Below are 22,146 nucleotides of genomic sequence, written 5' to 3' on the forward strand. Positions count from 1 at the left end.
GGGCAAGCGTCAGCGCTCGGCACTTTCGAACCATCAGACTTTCAGTTATCCTCGCATACCAGCTGAACCAAATAGCCCTGAACCTAGAGTGGTCCAAGACCGTCGACGGCGGTGGTAAGACTGACATTTCCAGAGGAAGGTGATAAAAAAGACCGGTCTGATTGTCGAGTTTGACGCTTCCCTGAGCTTCATATTCAAGGCCTTACTGTAGAATGGTAATCAGCTATGAATCTCAAACAGCAAGAAACATCACGAACGAGAGATTCAGCTGGGTCCCAGGTGAATCACCCGCAAAACCAAACTGGTTTGCAAATCAGTGTATTTCACTGAAATGAGTCTAGCTTCAGAAACACTTGGCTAGCATGATGTGCGAAGGGCCTTCCCGGAAGTCTCCACGTCGGTTTGTTGATTTTCCTGCATTGAATCGAAGTGGAAAACTACACTGTCGGGTAGGAATCTCATGTATACGGATATGCCTGAAAAAGCATAAATTCTAAACACGAGACCGCGTAACAAATCAACAGCACATGAGGAGCAAGATGACAAATGCGAAGTAAACATTCAAACACAGCAACACAAAGAAGGCTGTCCAGGGGAGCACGCACGTCACCACATGCTCCATCAAGTAGGACGGTTATACGGATTGGCTGACCGACTTGTTTTCTGATTGGCTGATATCCAACGCGAATAAACAAGATTTCCAAAATATCGGATCATTTCTCCGCACTGCGTCAGCACGAATGGAAGACACACTGAGGGATCTCAACATTTCCCCCTACTGTTTTCAGTCAGTGAAACGTAGGAACGTGTAGGATATATAGGAGAATGTGACATCAGTGTTTAACACCGATGCTTCACTGCCGTACAAACGCAACGTGGTTGGTTCAGTCAAGCGCTAAGAAAGATAACTGTTTCAATATCAATTTTGGAGATTCCGTAACTGCAAAATAACTACCACGCCACCCGAAGGAAGCACGAAGACTGGGATACTGCCAGGTCGCCGAAGCCTAGACAGGGGAAGTCGAAACGGATAGGTAGGATAGGAACCGTGGACCTTCCGGTCAGTAAATTCGCGATCTAACCATGCAGCCATCTGGCACCTGAGATAGATATACAAATCTCATTTCAGCATCCTGAATCGATGGCTTTAGAGGACTAATGGCACGGTGGAATTCAGTGAAACGCTCCGGACAGACCATACCATTTTTGAAAAACTCCGTCTTTTTATTCGTTCAGCCCTACTGAAACAGACGGAGTTTTGACCAGACGGAGTTTGTAAGCCATCAGCGTACGGTTTGAAAAATGTGACCGAGGGAACTAATGAAATCTCCCATACAAAAATGACTGACCGCGCATCAACCAAGCACTGATCTAACTAGCCAGAAAATAGTTGGACCAACTAGGGGAAATGCTCATCTCAACTAACAGCTTAGAGAAACTGGCACGCACTCACTGATGACGTCCCCTGGAATAGTGATGAAAGGTTTGCGAGTAATACGAGACCAGGTGGAAATATGGACTCGATTGGAAGACGTTCGGTTGGTCAACTAACCTTCGCAGCCTCTTCACGACCAAGTTTCTCTTCCAAACGGCGTCGCCGCTCAGCGGCCAGCTCATCCAACCGAGCCCGACTTTCCTCATGCTTGGTCAAAATACTGTGTTGTTTTTGTTCGGCCTCAAGAGTCTGTGGGGAGAGAAAAAGCACGAGGATATATCGATCCTAGGTCAGGTGATGAAATACATTTACAAACACAAAGCGGTAGAAGTCACAGAGGCCAATTCGGACATCAACAACTACACGTCGATGATGTGTGAAGTACAGTCCCAGTGAACTGGAACAGGCGACCAACAGCATTGGGAGAGAGAAGGCGGTAAACACATGTTTGTTTGATGTAACCATGAGTAGTATTCGAAGAGTAAGTTACCATTAAACAGCAAAATACACTCATTTGCGAGAGAACCAGCTGGAATCCAGCTGAACCTCTCGTTTATGTTGTTTCTAAGACTCTTGAAAAACCAAACTGACTTGCAAATGAACGTATTTCTCGAAAACAGTCCAAATTGGGTTCAAGTAGAACACAAGATTGACGGAAACTCAGGGACTGCGCCTACCTCATGAGCCCTAAGAAGGGCGAAACCGGTCGTGGGCTGTCGATGAATTTTCAGTAACCTTATGAGTAGTGCACTACAAAAATATATATGTATTCCGATATCTCGAATATCGCAGTGGCTGAAACATGGGGCCTGGAAACATCCAAACCGAGAGATTCAGCTGGGTTCCAGGTGAGTCTCCCGCAAAACCAAATTAGTTTGCAAATGAGTGTATTTCGCTAATTTCGTGCAATTTGGTTTCAAGTAGAACTTAAGGTTGACGGAAACTCGGGGACTGCGCCTAACTGATGGGCTCCAAAGAGGGCTAAACCGGTCGTGGGTTGCCGAAGCATTTTCAGCAACGTTATGAGTAGTATATTACGTTTACCACTAAACAGTTTACAGGTTTTGAATACGAACAAAACCCTCAGAAGAGAAGTCGTGTGGAATACAAACTGAGTAAAGTCCACTTACCTGAATAAATGCGATCTCACGCCCCTTTGTTTCTTCATCATGTGCCTTCGAAATTCGGCGTTCAAGTTCCGCCTTTCGTTTGCGTTCCGCCGCATGCAGGCGTCGCTCCAAACACGAACGACGTTGATGTAGCAAAAGACGTTTATGCATGTGGACTTCTTCAACCTAACGAAAAAAGAAGCAATCAATATATGACTCAAATTTCGGACGGAAAGAAACGGGGTGCACAAACTGCAAATTCCGCCTAGATCTTGGTTAGTTCAGCGAGTTGAGTAATTTTGTTCCATGAACAATCGAAGTGACTCCATCGGTACATCGCAAGCGTGCGGCGATGTTATGCATGTGTCCGTTTATACAGGCTCCAGTTACCCTGGCTCCGTGTAGGTTGTGTTAGTTGGGACGAAAATCCCTATTGGCCCGTTAACTGTGCAGCCTACTGATTGTTTAGTGTCTAGGCTAGTACGCCCTAAGTACAACGCCCACGCACCCACGCTCACGCCCACTCCACAATCAGTTGCGTGGGTGTGTTGCTACCCTAAAAATTAGCCAGTAGGCAACCACGGTTGGTTTGGTTTAGCAGCAGTGTGCAGGTTTAGGTAAGTGACACAGTACACCTCCCTTCGAGCAGTGAACATTGTCCGTTGGGAGGAGGTGTGAACTCTCAACTGGAAAAGTTGACCTCTTGTCCAGTTATAGCGATGGCTCACTCCAAAACTTAATACCGTTTTAGTAACAAGCCATCTATAGGTTAGTTATCGAAGAATGACCTTAGAAGATTCGTCTGTTACCTGTGCTGTCTCAAGACCTCTATTTCATTCTTCGAAATGTAATGGGATTGCTTATTTACAAACAAACAGCTGATTCGCGTATCATACTAATTTAGCAATCAAATTCAGGTGTTATCCTGAGAGTGCATGGGTGAGAGTCCATCAGATGTACAAAGGTGTACAAAGATGTACACAAGTGTAAAATAACACTGAACGGCGGACACCCTCAAAAAATTCTAGGCATATAAAAGGCATCACAGCGTCAGACAAAGTGGAAAGACATTCTACCGTGGTCTGCTTTCAGTGTATGCTACCTGCCTGAACTCAGGGGCTAAAAAGTGGCGAAGAATCTAAATCATCATCATCATCACCGACAGCATGACATCAGTATTCAACACCGATGGTTCGCTGCCGTAGGAGAATGTAAGGCCCTCATAAGTTTGGTCATGATACTTCCAATTCGAAGCTAAACTCGGCAGTTCGGCTTGGACTTGGCGAGCTTGGCACTACCTCAGCGCTTGTACCTCCTTCGCGTAGCACGGTAATTATAGATCAAAACGATGTTACACCTGAACAGCGAGTTGCTCGATATGGCTCAGTTTGACCAGTTCCATTGTACAAACTAAAAGGATCAATCTAACGGTAGTTTCGAACCACGGTCAGACAGCTAGATAGAGCTTGCTTGCTTGTTAAGCGGAAATCCACACAGATACCGCTTTACCCCTCGCAGTTAGGCGCTGATACGGCTGAAAAGCCTATCCCGCACAAGATTGGCCGAAAGTTCGGACCACTTGCCGGTCCGGCATCAACGCAAGCCCTGATTGGACGGAAGCATGAACCCAACAACCAATCACGACCCAGTATTTGCCGAGTGCCATTAATGCATCCAGGCGTCAGAATTTCCAGAACGTTGTCTCGGCGCTGTACAAGTGTTCTTGACATGGTTTTAGGCGTAAATATACGTTGTGCACCTTTGGTGGTTGTTTTTGATGAGAACGCTAGCTTGGAAAGTTCTCACAGGGAGCTAAGCTGAGGAAAATACCGTTATTACATTGCGACAGATGTATCGTCTCCAAAGTGAAGTCAATTTACGCTAAGGAACGATACAGCTGTCTCATCGTATATTCACTAGTTACAAAGTGTAGAACAGAGAAACGTCCCACAGTGGCTGATTCGTTCACACGCTAGCCGCGCTAGCCCGGCCATCGTTAAACACGTAAATCGGACAAACCTTTTTGCTCAACTCGTGCACACGCTCTGAGCGCTCCAAAAGATGTTGCTGCCGAAGGATTCGAGCCCGGGTTTGTTTCTGTTCCAGTTCCTGCATCGAGTTGGTCGTTCTACAATGGGCAAACAGGTGGGAGGATCAGAGAAAACCAAACAACAAGCGTGGACCAATCATTTGTAGGCGCAAAATACGTCTATTCGTTTTGAGTAGGCGAGGATATGTAAACATTTGTGAACAGTTAGGAGGGAACAAAACGAACTGGAGTTTTCACGAAGAGAATGACCATTACGGGAAACCGACGCCGATAGATTCCCTGACTCCAGCGTTCCGTGTATTCTATTCGCCAACAACCGCGGATACTGTCGCGTCTATGAGACGTCCACATCTCCAAATACACAGTAAGAAAACCCGCCTAGAGACTGGCCGCATCACTGACCCGTCAATCAGATAGGGTCACGTAGACCCCAGCCAGGAGATACCGCACGACGGACTTCGAGTTTCGTACAATCCCCTTCAAGATCACTTCCAAGTCAATATCCGCTTAAAATATACCAGGTCCCAAGCAATCGTCTTCACTTTGTGTTTTCCAGGGGCCCAGAGGCGAGGCAATCTAGACAACCGAGCATCACGTTGATTGGATGAGTGTGTCGCGGGTCGGTTAGGGGACGAAGGGAGGCATGCCTTGAGTGGCCAAAGCGTCAGCCAATCAGTATCCAGCGCTTCTCGCCATTTCACGAAGGTTGCAGCGTGATTGTTCTGGAGCACCTCGTGCGGAACACACAAGAGATCAAAAAACCCATTTCACTAGTACCCGATTTGCAAAGCATACACAATATACAAAGCCCAGTAAAGTGGTATCAATTAACTGAAGAGGTTCCAAGAGGGGGGAGTCAATAAACCTTGTTGAATCCAAGAATCTCATCGTATCCAGCGCATGTTGGTTTGCGGGATTCCGGACGATGTCAGTAAAAAGCGTCTGGACAGAGTTTCGACCCACTTCTAATTTCCCGAAATTGCTTGTGTGCTCAACCGGCTGAAACCACACTGGAGCAGACCAGAAGACGAAGACAATGTCTGGATTCATCGTCGATTAAAGCGTCCAACTGAGTCGCAAAGTTTAAGTTGCCTCCCCACAGACTGTGGCTGTGACAATGTACCTTTGGTATGTTTTCATGAAGGAAGCTACTCACAAGGTTGCTGAAAACTCTTCGACAGCCCACGACCGGTTTCGCCCTTATTGGGGCTCATCAAGTAGGCGCAGTCCCCGAGTTTCCATCAACCTTATGTTCTATCTTTGGTGTACATCAAACAACCGGCTGAAGGAATCGGGCTGAAGTTTACTCCTTTTCCTTGACCTTGATTCTGTATACGTCCATGTATACACTTTTCATGTGCTTATTCTCGATCTGATGACCTTGGTCGAACTGCTTAAAATTTCCCTACCTCGGTAGCTGTATTAGTTCAGACGGAAGTGTGCCTGATGGAGTCCGTACAAGAATCTCAAAAACCAGGATCACGTTTGCTGGTTTGCGTCACCTGTGGCGTCAAAAAGGCATACCACTGGGTCTCTAGGGTCGCGTGAACCGGACTACACTAGGGGCTGTGTTGTTGTATGGGTGCGAGACATGGTCTCTGCGGACAGATGATGAGAGGCGTCTCCAGGTTTTTTACCACCTCAGAAGCGTTGTTGGTGTCGGATGCCGTCAAGAAATTCGTCACGAGGACATTACAAAAAGGGTATTTGGTTGCTCAGCAGGTACTTCGATCCCGGAAAATGTCCAACTCCATCAAATACGGCGGCTCGGCACCGCCTACCGAGATCAGTGTTGTTCTCTGTGCCTTCCTCAGAATGGCGCAAACCGAGAGGTCGACAACGTATGATTTGGCAGAAGGGTATGAAAGAGATTACATGGAGTTTGGGTGTTGTACGCCTTCCAAGATAAGGTTCTCATGGCTCCTTCTGCGCGTGGCTAGAGACATTGCAAGAAATGCCTGCTAATCGATTTCAGTGGTGTTCGTGTTGACAGTTTCTTTCCAGAGTGTCTGATTGAGCGCTTGGAGGTGTAGGCACCTCAGATGCCTGCGATCGACCGGCACCAAGTCTGCTCTCTCAACTGCACTTTTATCTTCATTCTAAGGCTTTGAATACAAAGAGGTGAATCTTGGGTGATCTTTAGGCATTCTGTAAGTGTACAAGCGCTTGACTGACGACCAGGATAGTGAAATCCCACATTCACATCACTCCTGTCCTGGCGCAATTATTCCGGTGAATTCATCCCGGACCTCATCAACAGTGCACATCATTGGCGTTCCGAAGTGATAATCCAGCGCCGGCTGGTGGACTAGACCCAACGCGCTCGATTCACGCGTCAGACGTGGAGAGTTCAAAACCCCAACATGATCAGGCACTGCTGATGAAGTCTAGTGCGAGCCAGGACACCCCAAGACGGGGGGCAGTGTTCAGCCTGCAGTGATGTGAACGTGACTTTCACAAATACCCCGGCTACCTACAACGGTGGAGTCTAGGAAACAGAAGCGAAGAACAAAGCCAAGAGAGAATGATCGAGGCTAAAAAGCCGCTCCGGGTAAGCATTGTTGATCCTCAGTTGTTTCTCCGTTATCAGATCACTTAGTCCGCTCAGTCGAAACTGTCATACACAAAGGTTGAGGTTTCCTGTCGGGGGCCTAACAGCTGATCGCCTTCTGTAAAATTCCAGCTATCATCATCATCATTAGCGAGAACAAGAACATCAGAGTTGAGATACTGAGGCTTCACTACCATACAACCACAGAATTCATCTAATTGTATTTAAAGCCCTATGGTGAAAAGAAGAGAAAACGAGTGGGTGAGGGAGGGAACATAGTGCTGGCCTATGTCAAGCATTCTCAGGTGACTATACCTCCAAGTTCTCAATAAGACAATCTGGAAAGAAACTGACACCACGAACGCCAGTGATATCGATTAGTCACTATTTCTTGCAACGTCTCCAGCCAGGCACAGGTGAGGTCACGGGGACCCCATCGTGGAAGGCGTACAACACCAACAACACCCAAACTCTTCGTGATCTCTTTCATGTACTGTCCACCTCGCGGTTCACGCCATCCTGAAGGGGGCACGGAGAACAACACTCGTCTCGGTAGACAGTGTTTCGGCAGGCGCAGCACATGACCGAGCCATCGTAGTCGATGATGCTGAATGTTTTCGCGGATTGAGGTGCCTGCTGCACAACCACCTCGTCGCTAATCTGTTGACACCATCCAAAACCAGCCACGCTTCTGAGGAATCGGTGGTCAAAAGCCTGAAAACGCCTCACACCACCTGTCGGTGGATACTAGATATCAATGGGGAGGTACTCAGAGTGTGCTGACACGCTTCTGATCCGCGTAATCACAAAAGACCTCCGCCACCTCTGAAGTTGCGTTGGCCTGCAATCAGTCTCTCAACTCCTTGCGCTTTGGACAGTTACTTGACACGCTGACAGGCGTTCACTTTCTCCCACATTGTGAATCATACTCAACTCTCAATCACATAAATCGCGACGCAGCAGCCAGGTGATTAGTGGGGAGAAAACAGATCGTGTTCCAATGACTTTTGGGGAATATTCGAAAATGCCGCTACTCTATTAGCACGGCACCGAAACCGTCCAATAGACACACGGTAGGTGAAACTCGACGAAAAATCGAACAGACGACAAAACTAAAATCTATTTAATGGGTGGGGAAAAAACTTGCCTTCGCGAACGAGAGGAGAATTTCTCATGCATTTGGATCCCGTGACCGGGTACCCTGGACTTGGCATTCAGTTCGGAAAGAAGCAACAGCCCTTTGGCCGTATTCACACTTGCGACCGGCGTAAGCAGGTGCTGCCCGGAACCGAGGCTAGAAGTACGATTGAGGAGAATATCCGAGGACTGCTGCGATCGCGCCGGAGAGGAAGCATGTCGTGGTTTCCAAATTTCTGCTGAGGATTCAAATGGTACCAAAACATCACCCGGTCCTGCAGGATCATGAATGTGATGAGTATTCTGACCGACGTCAGCATTGGCACTACGTTCAATCGATTTTGGTTGTGACACTGAAATATAAGCGAGAGACTCAGCAGGATTCAGTTGAGTAATAATAATAATAATAATAGTCAGTCGTAGCTGTAGCACCCTTTGGGTGCCTAACTACCATGTCACCAGAAGGAAGAACAAGGGGCTGGGATACTGTCGGGTTGCTCAAGCCTAGACAGGGAAAGTCGAGAGGCAGAGGTCGGGTCCGAACCTCGGACCTTCCGGTTGGTAAATTCTCGCTCCAACCACTTGAGCCATTCCATTGAGTTCAGAGTATTTGTCGAGTTCTGTTCAATTTGGATACAAGCAGAACATGAACTTGACGGGATCTCAGGGACCGCACCTACTTGATGAGCTCCGAGGAATACGAAACCGATCGTGGGCTATCGAACAGTTTTCAGCAACCTTATGAGTAGTGTATTACGTCTGGACAACGAGATAAAATACCACTTTCCGGTCACTTGAGGTTCTACATCCACTTATCTAACGGGTTTCCGGTTCAGAAAATTCATGTATGGTGCCCACGTTACCCAGGTGGACCCGGCTGGTGATCCTCATTTCAAGTAGGGAATCCCGAGGATTGATGTTAGCTCGATAGACCAATCCAGGCTACAACGAAGGGGGGCGGGATGGCCCAAGCGGTTAGATCGCGAATTTACTCACCGGAAGGTCCGTGGTTCGAACCCGACCTCCGCATCTCGACTTCCCCTGTCTAGGCTTGGGCAACCTGACAGTATGCCAGCTTTCGTGAAACAAGGTCACCAGATAAATCTGCTAGTTCGGCGTTTTGGTTTCTATCGCAGTCCGACGGGTTTAGTGAAGGCAAAGCTGTCCGCAGACACTGAAAGGTAAACGTCTGGGTTTGTCCCAACATTGTGATTGCTTCGAAACGCTGGTATGGGCTACGCTTTCAAGTACATAGGCTTTGCAACAAGCGAGAATCAGTACGTTATCGATTTATCCAGTGAGTGAAATCAGGTCAGTAGCGCAGGTGAACGGGTTAGCCTCTGCTACGGCACTTGTCTCGTTTCCGTCTGGTGACAAAGGTGCCAGAATGAATGTCGATCCATCAAAGAGATGGTAGTTCCCAAGCGGTTACCAGTAGGTCTCACTAGCGAGATTCAAACAGCATAAAAAACGAAAGTAGAGAATTGGGGTTTTCAAATGCAGACATTTTAAGGAGGTGGATTACTAGACTGGTAACTGACTACAGTTTGACAGTAAACATTTTGAAAGCCCTGAAGGGGTAGTGCGGGTTCACGATGGCCAATTGTCAACTCAAACGGCGAGGTTATCGATCAGCGACAAGGTCATGACATGGAAACATGAAATGAAAGCAGTCACAGTCAAGATGAATGCTGCACCTTCCTGACTGGGGCCCGCGTGATCGTGTTGGCATGGAACTGGATGTGGCGAGGAAGTTGTCATTTCTCGGAAGGACATCATCATTCAGCTGTAACACCCCTTCGATGCCTAACTATCATGCCACCCGAAGGAAGCACGAAGGCTGGGAGAAGGTCGAGGGGCGATGTTGGGTTCGAACCACGGACCTTTTACTCAGTAACCATCTCGCACCCGTTGGACGGACATGCTAACTAGAGTTCGCCTGTCAAACGGCTTATATGCGGTGAGGTCCGCAAGGAACACTGGATTAATCCAGCTGATGTTGCCTTACTTCGACACACGGCGCACAAGTGTATTCATTATAACGCTGTGATGTTTGTCCGAAGTGACGAAACCAAATTGCTTCATGCATCGTTTTTTGGAAATTTGAAATCAAGGTTTATACATCCTGTCCATAGAGAGAACCAACAGTCTATCACTGTGAGGGGCGAACTGCTCACCTTCCATAAAACATTGCGGTGATCTGCGGACGCACAACACCTGTAGGAGTTAGCTTAGTACTAGCAAACGTTGCGCTACAACCTCTGTAGACCTGCTTAACAGTTGCTTCGTGTTTAGCGTTTTCACAGTGTTAGTGCTAATGACTTCGAGAAAAAGAGAGTTGGTTGAGTTTCCCGTTAATCTACCGTTTATCGTTTATCATTTACAGTAGTGACCCGCTCAACTCACCGAATTCAGACATGAAGAATGCTGTTGACTCGGGGGGTACGCTTCGCCCCATGATACCATATGACTGAGTTCAGTGCACCCATGCGCGTCTGTCTTCGGTTACGGACGGTGTATTCCTCGCCCAGTTTCCGTAACGTAGCTGTTAAGAATATGCTGACCACATTTACTCAGCCGAGAGGGAGTCATGAGCCTCACTGCCTGGCATCTCCTAGCGTCGCACAATCAGGCTAACTAGGTGGGCAAACACCCGGTCGAATCCGATGAAAGAACTCCTACCGTGCATTACAGACGCCGGGGAACGAGTTCCTCGGATGTATGAGAACCCCTGTTGGGTGTCGTCGGGATAAGCTGAGGATTATACCAGAGTGGGTCGAATGAGTGGGGCTGGGTTATTCTGGCGTAACGGTGATACTATTGATGGGGGCATGCGAGTAGTATGTTTTCTTCTTGTAAATTCGCTTTGCGTCTCTTGAAAAGGGAGATCTATTGCGGAATTTGTGGAGTCGCTTTGCAGCATTTGCTTGGATTTGGGCAATAGTCAATGAATATCCAGGAAAGTTCAGGAATACGCGTTCAAAGAGAAGATGGATGTTCAGTTTTTGTAAACGAGATGCATATGAGAGTTTTGCTTCCCTGTCCAATAGTCTGCAACTGGTCAGTTGACATTTTCTAATAAATAACTCCGCAGCGAAGGCCTTCTTCCTCTCACTGGTGGTCAACATAGTCATAAGGAATAAAAAGACGAATCGTTTGATCGTCAATCAAACGCGACGGATGTTCTCGAAAAGCGAGGAGATATGTTGGGTCCTGGGGAGGGAGGCACTGGCTACGAACTAATCTGCGTTATATGGTTAACAAAGGGCGGCTCACCACTAGCAATATGATTTCAGGTACTGTCCCATCAAGATACGGTGCCACTGGGGTGGGAACTCGATGCGCACGGAGTTTGCAGACAAGGTGCAAACATTGGAATGTACGCATTTAAAGATTCACGGAAGAATCCGAGCACCAATCAGCTATGTTGTATCCAAACGTTCGCCAATCAATCATTCTATTGCTTAAATATTGAGGAGACCTCACAATTATTACATATTCACACTGAATGGGCGTTGATGAGGTGTCTCACATTTAAGTGACATCTTCAGAGTCATTACTCAAGGTGCTTTTATTAAATGAAAACATGAAATTTCGGACAGTATTGAAGTCTATAATATAATTTTAAAAATCGTTCAGTTGTAGACCTCTTCCGGTGACTAGCTGTCATGCCACCCGAAGGAAGCGAAGCACCTGGGATACTGTCAGGTTGCCCAAGCCTAGACAGGGGAAGTCGAGAGGCAGAGGTCAGGTTCGAATCACGGACCTTCCGGTCCGGTAATTCACGTTCTAACCACTTAGGCCATCTCATCTCGAATACCGTAGCGACTGAAGCATGAGGCGGCCTGGTGCAGCACATTCAGTTGCCTGGAAGCATTACAAACGATAGATTAAGCTGGGTTCCAGGTGAGTCTCTCGAAAACCAAATTTGTTTGCAGGTGAGTGCATTTCGCTAATTTCGTGCAATTTGGCTTCAAGTAGAACATAAGGTTGACAGAACCTCGGGGACTTCGCCCCGAAAAGGGTGAATCCGGTCGTGGGCTGTCGAAGAATTTTCAGCAACTTATGAATAGTGCATTACGAAACGAAGTGTCCAGCTTCACTTTACAAGGACTGTATACTCCCAACACAGTGTTGCATGTCAAAAAATATTTAGGCCATCACGTGACTGTCATGAGAAGTACAGGAAAGGTCACAGTACCTAAGATGTACTACCCAACGCCGAACGGCACAGCGGTAGTTATTCACATAAACCTACTGGCAGAAGCTGGGGATATCCTCATTTCTCTTTCGGAACCGCACGGATGCGCAACTTCTGGGGCAATAACATCAGACGAACCATCCGCTTTCCTGGACCATGAAAAATGAGGCGATGAGATAATCGGAACTCGATTTGCCTCGTCTCCGGCGGAGCGCGAGTGACAATGACACCCACACCAGTGAACTTCATGATCCGCATCGGTGAATGTCGCCACGGTTCGAAGATTGGTGGAAGAGACAAGAGTCGTTGAAGAAATCGTGGCAGGTGTGGAACAGTTGACCCTGAGGGAGACACTTTGTCTGGAGCAAGCGTCGTGATCCGCCCGATCGTCACCACTACTTGGGTCAGTCACTCGTCCCGATATTGGTGCTGGCTTCCGGCGTGGAACCGCCAGCTTCCCCATACGAAGGACCAACAGATCAGACCCAGCGGGTTTGTTGGAAGCCGTCAATTTTGAGGGTAGAAAAGACCCTGATCGGCTGTACTCTTTGTCCACGTCAGTTTCATCTCGAGCCAACAGGCGGCGGCGCAGAGCAGCCTCGGCACACTGGGCTCGACCCAACTGATCCGTCAGGACACGCTCCGCAGTTGTGACATTTGCTATGGCCTACGATAGGAAACAGAGAGAGAGAGACAGACAGAGAGAGGCAAAGACATTCCAGTGAGGCGAGATCGACCGATATGGGAACAAGGAGACCGAGAGGAAATCCCTCAGGATTGATGATACGAGAAAATATTAGATTCATGGAAATTTACGAAAAGATTGCCGAAACCTTAGAGGTAGAATTCTCTAGAAAGATGGTACTATTATGTGACTGTTCTCCTGTTCCCGGAGCTTGACATTTCAGCAGAGAAGCATGGCAACGCTGAACTAATCATCATCAACAGCACGGGGGACACTGATGCTCCACTGCCGTACAACCATAAAGTTTGCCTCAGTATATTTAAAGCCTTAGAGTGAAATAGTGCATTACGAAACGAAGTGTCCAGCTTCACTTTACAAGGACTGTATACTCCCAACACAGTGTTGCATGTCAAAAAATATTTAGGCCATCACGTGACTGTCATGAGAAGTACAGGAAAGGTCACAGTACCTAAGATGTACTACCCAACGCCGAACGGCACAGCGGTAGTTATTCACATAAACCTACTGGCAGAAGCTGGGGATATCCTCATTTCTCTTTCGGAACCGCACGGATGCGCAACTTCTGGGGCAATAACATCAGACGAACCATCCGCTTTCCTGGACCATGAAAAATGAGGCGATGAGATAATCGGAACTCGATTTGCCTCGTCTCCGGCGGAGCGCGAGTGACAATGACACCCACACCAGTGAACTTCATGATCCGCATCGGTGAATGTCGCCACGGTTCGAAGATTGGTGGAAGAGACAAGAGTCGTTGAAGAAATCGTGGCAGGTGTGGAACAGTTGACCCTGAGGGAGACACTTTGTCTGGAGCAAGCGTCGTGATCCGCCCGATCGTCACCACTACTTGGGTCAGTCACTCGTCCCGATATTGGTGCTGGCTTCCGGCGTGGAACCGCCAGCTTCCCCATACGAAGGACCAATAGATCAGACCCAGCGGGTTTGTTGGAAGCCGTCAATTTTGAGGGTAGAAAAGACCCTGATCGGCTGTACTCTTTGTCCACGTCAGTTTCATCTCGAGCCAACAGGCGGCGGCGCAGAGCAGCCTCGGCACACTGGGCTCGACCCAACTGATCCGTCAGGACACGCTCCGCAGTTGTGACATTTGCTATGGCCTACGATAGGAAACAGAGAGAGAGAGAGACAGACAGAGAGAGGCAAAGACATTCCAGTGAGGCGAGATCGACCGATATGGGAACAAGGAGACCGAGAGGAAATCCCTCAGGATTGATGATACGAGAAAATATTAGATTCATGGAAATTTACGAAAAGATTGCCGAAACCTTAGAGGTAGAATTCTCTAGAAAGATGGTACTATTATGTGACTGTTCTCCTGTTCCCGGAGCTTGACATTTCAGCAGAGAAGCATGGCAACGCTGAACTAATCATCATCAACAGCACGGGGGACACTGATGCTCCACTGCCGTACAACCATAAAGTTTGCCTCAGTATATTTAAAGCCTTAGAGTGAAAAGAAGGGAAAAAGAGTGGGTGAGGGAGGGGACCTAGTGCTGGACTATGTCAAGCATTCCCAGGTGCCTACACCTCCAAGTGCTCAATCAGACAATCTGGGAAGAAACTGATAGCACGAACGCCACTGAGATCGATAAGCCACCATTTCTCGCAACATCTGCAGCTAAGCACACGTGGGGTCATGGGAACCCCAGCGTGGAAGGCGTGTACCACCAACGTCCTACCTTCGTTTCCACGCCTTACTGGGGTGTTGTAGTTGCCACTACTGCTGTATTGCTTTCTACGATGATTATGGCAGTGGTGAGACCGTGTGGGGAATTCGCAAAACAAGACCAGTACCTCTCAAAAACAATGAGTTCGCTCGGGAATTTCAATGGGGTTGCTGTGCCGTGCGTTGTACGGGGAGACTACGGAACCATAAGAACGGTAAAATAGAAATAATTACCTCATCTAGTTGCCTTAAATCACGTGATAAAGTAGTATCGTCACCCTCATCCTCATCGTCCAGATCCTCGGGTAATCCTTCACTGAAGCAACAGCTCGATGTGGCATTGCCAAGGTCTGGTTCACGGTCTGCCGACAAATTGGTCACCGACAACCCATCAACCACTTCGGCTTCGTCTTCACCCTCCGCACCATCCATTTCAAACTCGACATCCTCGTGACTCCCCAACAGATCGTCGTCATCACCAGTGTAGTCAAAAAGAGCATCCTTGGCGGATGAATATCCGGACCGTGTCATTTCTGATTCAGAGCGTATTGATGGTGGATACTTAGTCGAGGGGGTCAGGCCCGGCGGTAGAGAACGATTCGTTGGAGTGGCTGCGTTAGACAGGGTGGTGAAAGTGAGTTGCTGAGTCGGGTCAGTGATCAGTCGCTGCACTTTGGCACAGTGTTTCGGAACGACTAGATGCCAGCTTGCTAGACCTTGTCCTGGTCCTAGATGATCGGATTCCGTCTCCCCGCTGGCCTCGGCCAGGTCCGAGCCCGCAGTGAAATTAACCAACGGAATAGATATGTAAGGCGAATCATCCACATTGGCGACCGCCAGCGCAGCTGAGGCAAGGACTTGACGCATGATGGGCTTCCCGGGAAGAGTGGTTCTTTCATCCCACGCAAGTGCGTTAGGACTAGAGGAAGTGGGGAACAAAGAGATAATGAGAGAGGAGAGGGAACTTGCAACGGCTCAGTGGTTAAGACGCGAACCTACTGATCAGAGAGTCCATGGTTCGAACCCAACCTCTCCATCTCGACTGTTCCTGTCTAGGCTTAGGCAACTTGGCAGTATCTCCTTCCTTCGGATGGCATGGGAGCCAGGCACAAAAAGGGTGCTACAACTGAATGCTTCGTGTTCAAATGAGTCATCGGTTGAAAGGGAAGCGAGCACCAAGCAAAGCACACCCCGTCAAGCTTACGGACAAAGCAAAAGTACCACAGGAGACTTGTATACAAACATGAACGAGATGGCTCAAGTGGTTAGAGAGCGAATTTACTGACCACAAGGTTCGTGGTTAGAACCCGACCTCTGCTGCATCTCGACTTCCCCTGTCTAGGCATGGGCAACCTGACAGTATCTCAGCCCTCGTGCTTCCTTCGTGTGGCATGGCAGCTAGGCACCGAAAGGGTGCTATAGCTGAACGATTTTTCGAGAGAGAAAACATAAAGAACGATGACTGGTTTCACTTAAAAGCGAAGCCTAAAGTGGGAAAAAAGAGAAATCCATCACTGCTATGAAGGGAACATTTTACCGTCTGCCAAGCTAATTTTGGTTCATGGACAATCAGACTGCCCTCAACAAAGTGGAAACAACCGCAGTCAGCTCCCACCCACCGCCCGCTTGAAAAATTCCGAAAAGAGACCAACCAAGTGATTTTTCGGGAAAAAGTGATGGGATTGATTTTGCTGCTGTTGGTGGTACACTACCCTCCCCGAATGGTTTTTGGTGTGTCCGAGAGACCAGCACGTTTCGAACTGTTTCCAAACAAGCGGTCATCATTGTAACTGACTTTAAAGAGGACCCCTCAATAAGATTTCAATGGCCACCACCTTATCAGATTCGTCTCTTAGCTGGTCTGTCAACGCGAATGAGTTGCCTAGTCTATTGGGAATAGGTCTCGAACAAGGTCCAACAAAAACGTTGGCAATTCGAAATGAAATCGTTCAGCTGCAACACATTTTCGGTGCCTAGCTGCCATGCCACACGAAGGAAGCACGAGGGCTGGGATATTGTCAGGTCGAGAAGCAGAGGTCGCGTTCGAACTATGGACTTTCCAGTCAGTAAATTCGCGCTCTAACCACTTGGTCCGTCTTTGTGCCTTTATAGTGAAAATCTGTCCAACTCCTGAAAACTTTAGATACTCCTATCTCAGCCGTAACACTCTCACGGTTCCAAGCTGTCAAACCACCCGGGGGAAGCAAAAGGGATTACATACTGCCAGGTTGCCCAAGCCTAGACAGGAACAGTGAAGATGCCAGGGCTCAGTTTGGACCACGAAATTCCCGGTCAGGAACTTCGAGCCCAAACGGCTAATTCTATGTTCTGAGAGCTGAATCTCTTCGGCTAAAATCAAGAAACGAAGGACGGCCGTCAAGAATGACTAACACGGTTTCGGAAGAAATTCAACAACAAATCTAAACAGCTTGGATGAGAAATCCTCACGGGAATAGTTGAAATCAGAAATAGCGCCGCAGAGGATGCATCCACCTGATTGTTCCACAGTCAGCACTGTATGCAAAGATGTGCTATTCAATAACACGTACACACACATGGCGGTACGCGTTTGACTGTAAGTTGGACACCAACCTTGCAACAGCGATCAACTTTAAACAGCCTCGTGGTAATCAACGTTAGGATACCCATATCGATTATTCTGGACAATAACCTTTTCCACCAACGTGACACTGAGTACCCTTCAGGAAAAAAACTGATTTCGTTCGACTCGCGAAATACACCCATTTGCGAGAGACTCGCCCGGAACGCAGCTAAATCTCTCATTTGTGATGTTTCCAGGCAACTGAATGTGCTTCACCAGGCGGCTTCGTGTTTTAGTTGCTACGATAATCTAGATGTCGCGACACATGTATTTTCGTAGTGCACTACTCATAAGGTTGCTGAAATTTCTTCGGTCACTGTATTATGGAAGCTATTACAATACAACTTTACACTCACTGAGAAGAATGGTTTGAACAAGCCCCACCAAGTTCCCCTTGATTCCAACACTGCTAGACTAATTTGTGACATCGGGAGCGAGATGGTTCAAGCGGTTAGAGCGCGAATTTACTGACCGGAGGGTCTGTGGTTCGAACCCGACCTCTGCCTCTCAACTTCCCCTGTCTAGGCTCGGAAACCTGGCAGTATCCCAGCCCTCGTGCTTCCTTCGGGTGGTGTGGCAGCTAGGCACCAGCTGAATGACTTTTTTTGACGTCGTATAGGTGAAAAAGGATAGTCGCACACGACACTCACCGGTGTTCGTCATCTGCACGTTCATACTGACGCAGTAGATTCATCTTCTCAATCAGCGAACGAAAATCCTGCTTGCTGTGCTCCAGAATCATGATAACTTCCTGGTGACAAAGCGGAAAAACGGTTCAATATGGGTGCTGAAAAACGGTGCATACTACTGATGAAGAGTGCAAGTAGTCAATAGTCTGGTAAATGGCGTTTCTTTTTTCAATAGGATAGTTGAGTGAACAACAGTTCATTTGCGGATCGAGGTAGAAATTCGAAGAAGACAAAAGCGTTTGGGAGGACGTGGAAATTCCAACTGGGAGAAGGCCACAGAAGGGTCAGACGGGGGCACCTTTCCCAAGAAACTCTATGCAAAGAAAGGAACTGGCAGCAACCTCGGGAGGCAAAGTGGTTTCAAATCCCCTAGAAAAACTTGGTGATCTCACATGAGCCACCCAGCAGACCGAAGAATAAATAAAAACTCATAACGATCAGTGTTCAGAAGCAAAGAAATATGTGGATGAATATGGTTACTCAGCACTGTTGATCCGCTGTTCTCACCATACATAGATGGTCAAATATTCAAAGTTTTTATCATCTTTAGTTCGCAGTAGCCAATTTTTATGGCCTACTTAAAGTTATGGAGCCCACCATCGCATTGTAAGCTCGGTCCTTGACAGATAAACGCCCGCACCATAGATGATGGCGGTTCACAAAAGCTGCTCTGACCTTCCCAATCCGGATGGGAATATCTTTCGCGAGACCACTGGGACTGATACAGCTGCCCAACTATACAAATTTGTCTACTACCCCAATCGGTTTATCCACAATTAAGAGGTCAGAGTCCACGCAGTCTTGCAGTGGCGCTTCACATTCCTCAGACGTGAAGTTCATGCCAAACCTTGAGGTAGAGGTGTTCAGATCAAATACCATGGCGTCTTATCCAAGAAGAGTTATGTTTCCTGGAAACTCAGTATCTGGAAGCGAATGCTCCGGGAGCACTTCGGCCCCACGGGCATTAGAGGCTGGTAGTGAGTCATCCACAATCGTATCAATGACGAAGTGGAAAAGGGAAAGTGAAAAAGGGCAGCATTACCTGACACCACTTGGTGTGTTGAACTCAGGTGAACTCACACGTCCGCGGCAGTTGGCGTACAGCGCCGTAAGGAGGGACAAGAATTTATGGGGGGCACCTTTGCCCCACAGACTCAGGCGCAACCACCAACGCATCGCTACGTACCACTACGCTCCCTAACAATGCACTGATGATATCACCTCGATTGGTGATGAAACGTTTGCAATCAAACTGCCCAGCTCAGTGAACAAGCCAACGAGTACACTGCCATGGTGTCTGACAGTCCACAGAGTCAAAGGCAGCTTTCAAGTCAAGGAAGACAGCCATTGTTGGTCTTTGGAGGCAGCGTCACTGTTCCAGTATCTGACGGAGGATAGTTCGTATGGATCGTTCGTAATTTATTTCTTATTCCGATGGGGGCGATCAAGATTTACATTCCATACGCCCACTATCTCCACAGGCTGGGTTACAGGAGACCAGCTGAACTATTCTTCGAACGGTTTGGCCCATCTTTCCAGTCGACGTTCTTGCGAGTGAATTATTGAACCGTCTTTTTCACTTATCTTTTCACTGACCGCTGCTCTTCTAAAGCCGGTGCTTCGTATCAGTTGGTATGGGGCCAGGCTATTTCCGGTAGCAAACGTTCTCTCCATCTGCTGGGCCTTCGATGTACACCAAAGCTCCCGGTTGTTCCTTATGCTGTCCGCATTTCATGCTTATCCTTCCACATCAAAGCTTCAGTAACGCATGAACTTTGTGTTGCACATAGCTGCTCTTGCCACTCCACACACAGGCTACTTGTCTCTTGTCATGGCGAGTACATCATTTGCGAAATTTTGGAAAATGTAATCACAACGACTGTAAATATCAGAAGAAACAAGTAAATCATTAAGCAGTACACCGAGCGCAAACCAATATTTTCAAATATCAGTACGCCGGTACTCCCACAGTTTCAGCTGAAGTTTATAGAGCAATTACCAAACGTACTTTGCACTCAACCTCGCTTTCGTCTGCCTCACAGGCCGAATAGATTTCATCAATTGTCCTGCGTAAGGTATCCAACATTTGGCCCCAGTAGCGAGCACGATATTCGTTCTCTGTACGGGCAGTGACGGCGTTCCTGGATCCGACCGGTGGACGCGCCATGGACCTGTTTGAAATTGCCTTGTGGAACGATGAGTCCTGCAAGGAGGTAGAGCTCGAATTAGGCGAGAACGTAGCGCGATCCTGTAGGGAAGGCGAAGGACTAGTTGCACTGGTCGAGTTTGTCAATGTACGGTTGCACCGGGGGCTCGTTAGTTGGGACCAGCTGGACGTGTGGTAGGTACCCTCCACAAATTGAGGCTTTGGTCGATTAGGCGTGACGGTCATCCGCAACTTTGCAGGCGAGGACTGAGTTGTAGAGGACTGTCTGGCTGGAAAAAAGGAAAAGCACAACAGACAAGTCCCATTGGAGTTTACCTGAAAAGAAGGGAGAGGGAGACACCTGAAGGAAACCTTAGTTAGTCGGGTCACTAGTTACGTTTTGTGAATACACATGGGCATCATGTGATGGATGACATCACGGAATCGCCAAAGGCTGAGACCTCGTTTAGGGACGACGTACCTGGTTGCTAATCAATATCGTGATACTCGTATATCTTCCGTCTCACCAATGGAGACGTGAGGGGTCACTGGCACGACCTCTTTAAGCAAGTAGATATTAGGGCATGGAAGTTATTTAATCGAACAGAATCATAATGAAAGTTGCTCTGGCAATAAGTTCATTTGCATGGTTCCTTTCCTGTCAGGGCTCATTCAGCTGTGGCACCCTTTCGGTACTTAACTGCCATGCCACCCCAAGGAAGCACGAGGGCTGAGATTGTTGTTGTTGTTCAAGCCTAGACAGCGGAATTCGAGATACATAGGTCGGGTTCGAACCGCAGACCCTCCGGTCGGTAAAATGGCGCTCGAACCACTGAGCCATCTCGTACCCCTGTCAGGGCACGACAATCCTACTTAGACCGCACCACATAAATTTCGTACTCTCGACGAAGATACCTGCCGAAAGAGACTATTCTAAAGTGTCTTCCCACAAATAACTTGAAGGGCCAAAGCTGTGACGTAAGAAATCTTGCACAGCTGAGCTGGGACCGAAATATTGCAGCGTAAGGCATCTTACACCACAACTTTGACTCCCTTCAAAGTTATTCTAAAATCGACATACTATTCACGTCATATCCGAATGGTACCTTCATACCCAAATCCTCGAAATTCCATGATCATGCAAAATAGGAAGGAACCAACTAACGAGTCTTATCGTGTTAGGCCAGGTAGTCCCGAAAATAGAACACCCTGATTATCAACAATAACAATGGTCGTTCATGTGTGTTTGTAATGCCCTATTCATAAGGTTGCTAAAAAAGATTCCTCGACAGCCCACGACCGGTTTCCCCTTCTTGGGGCTCATCAGGTAGGTGCAGCCCCCGAGTTTCCGTCAACCTTATGTTCTACTTGAAACCAAATTTTACGAAATTAGCGAAATACACTCATTTGCAAAAAAACTTTTTTTGCCTGCAAATACCACAACCGAGAGATTCAGTTGGGTTCGCTAATGATCGTTCACCCTTTTGGGTCTGTCCTCCATGTCACCAGAAGGAAAAACGGGCTGAGACACTGCTAGGTCGCCCAAGCCAGATGAAGAGTTTGGTTTCGAGCCAAGGACGCTCCGGTCAATAAGTTCGCGCCTTATCAAAAGATTTGTTAGAATTTCACTTACGTCTCAGACAAGAGTGACTATGCCTGTGTTTTGCACACTATTGCCTGTCTGTGTTCGTACGTCACGCAATAAGTTAACAAACCATGCGAATTAATGTAGGAAACAACAGCCCGCTGACTGCCTTATCTTCTCCAGGTAGTTTGCTTGTCTACAGTGCTACGACACCCTTGGAGATCCGGATAGAGCATGCGGGAGGTACTGAA

At 47.8% G+C, this 22,146-nt stretch overlaps 1 protein-coding gene across 1 annotated transcript in view; it reads right to left on the minus strand.

The window, feature by feature from the left end:
• T265_13829 (hypothetical protein) overlaps nt 1-22,146 on the minus strand; it is a gene marked incomplete at both ends in the record, with an annotated part of 66,741 nt that overhangs the window by 44,245 nt on the left and 350 nt on the right. The window contains 9 exons of the mRNA XM_009170745.1: nt 1,553-1,684; nt 2,566-2,730; nt 4,564-4,672; nt 12,537-13,150; nt 13,300-13,316; nt 13,695-14,304; nt 15,063-15,792; nt 18,126-18,226; nt 20,173-20,600. Coding sequence (XP_009169009.1) covers nt 1,553-1,684; nt 2,566-2,730; nt 4,564-4,672; nt 12,537-13,150; nt 13,300-13,316; nt 13,695-14,304; nt 15,063-15,792; nt 18,126-18,226; nt 20,173-20,600 — 2,906 coding nt within the window. The remainder of the gene's footprint in view (nt 1-1,552; nt 1,685-2,565; nt 2,731-4,563; nt 4,673-12,536; nt 13,151-13,299; nt 13,317-13,694; nt 14,305-15,062; nt 15,793-18,125; nt 18,227-20,172; nt 20,601-22,146) is intronic.

The sequence above is a fragment of the Opisthorchis viverrini genome, assembly GCF_000715545.1.
Source record: "Opisthorchis viverrini unplaced genomic scaffold opera_v5_111, whole genome shotgun sequence".
NCBI classification, from domain to species: Eukaryota; Metazoa; Platyhelminthes; class Trematoda; order Opisthorchiida; family Opisthorchiidae; genus Opisthorchis; species Opisthorchis viverrini.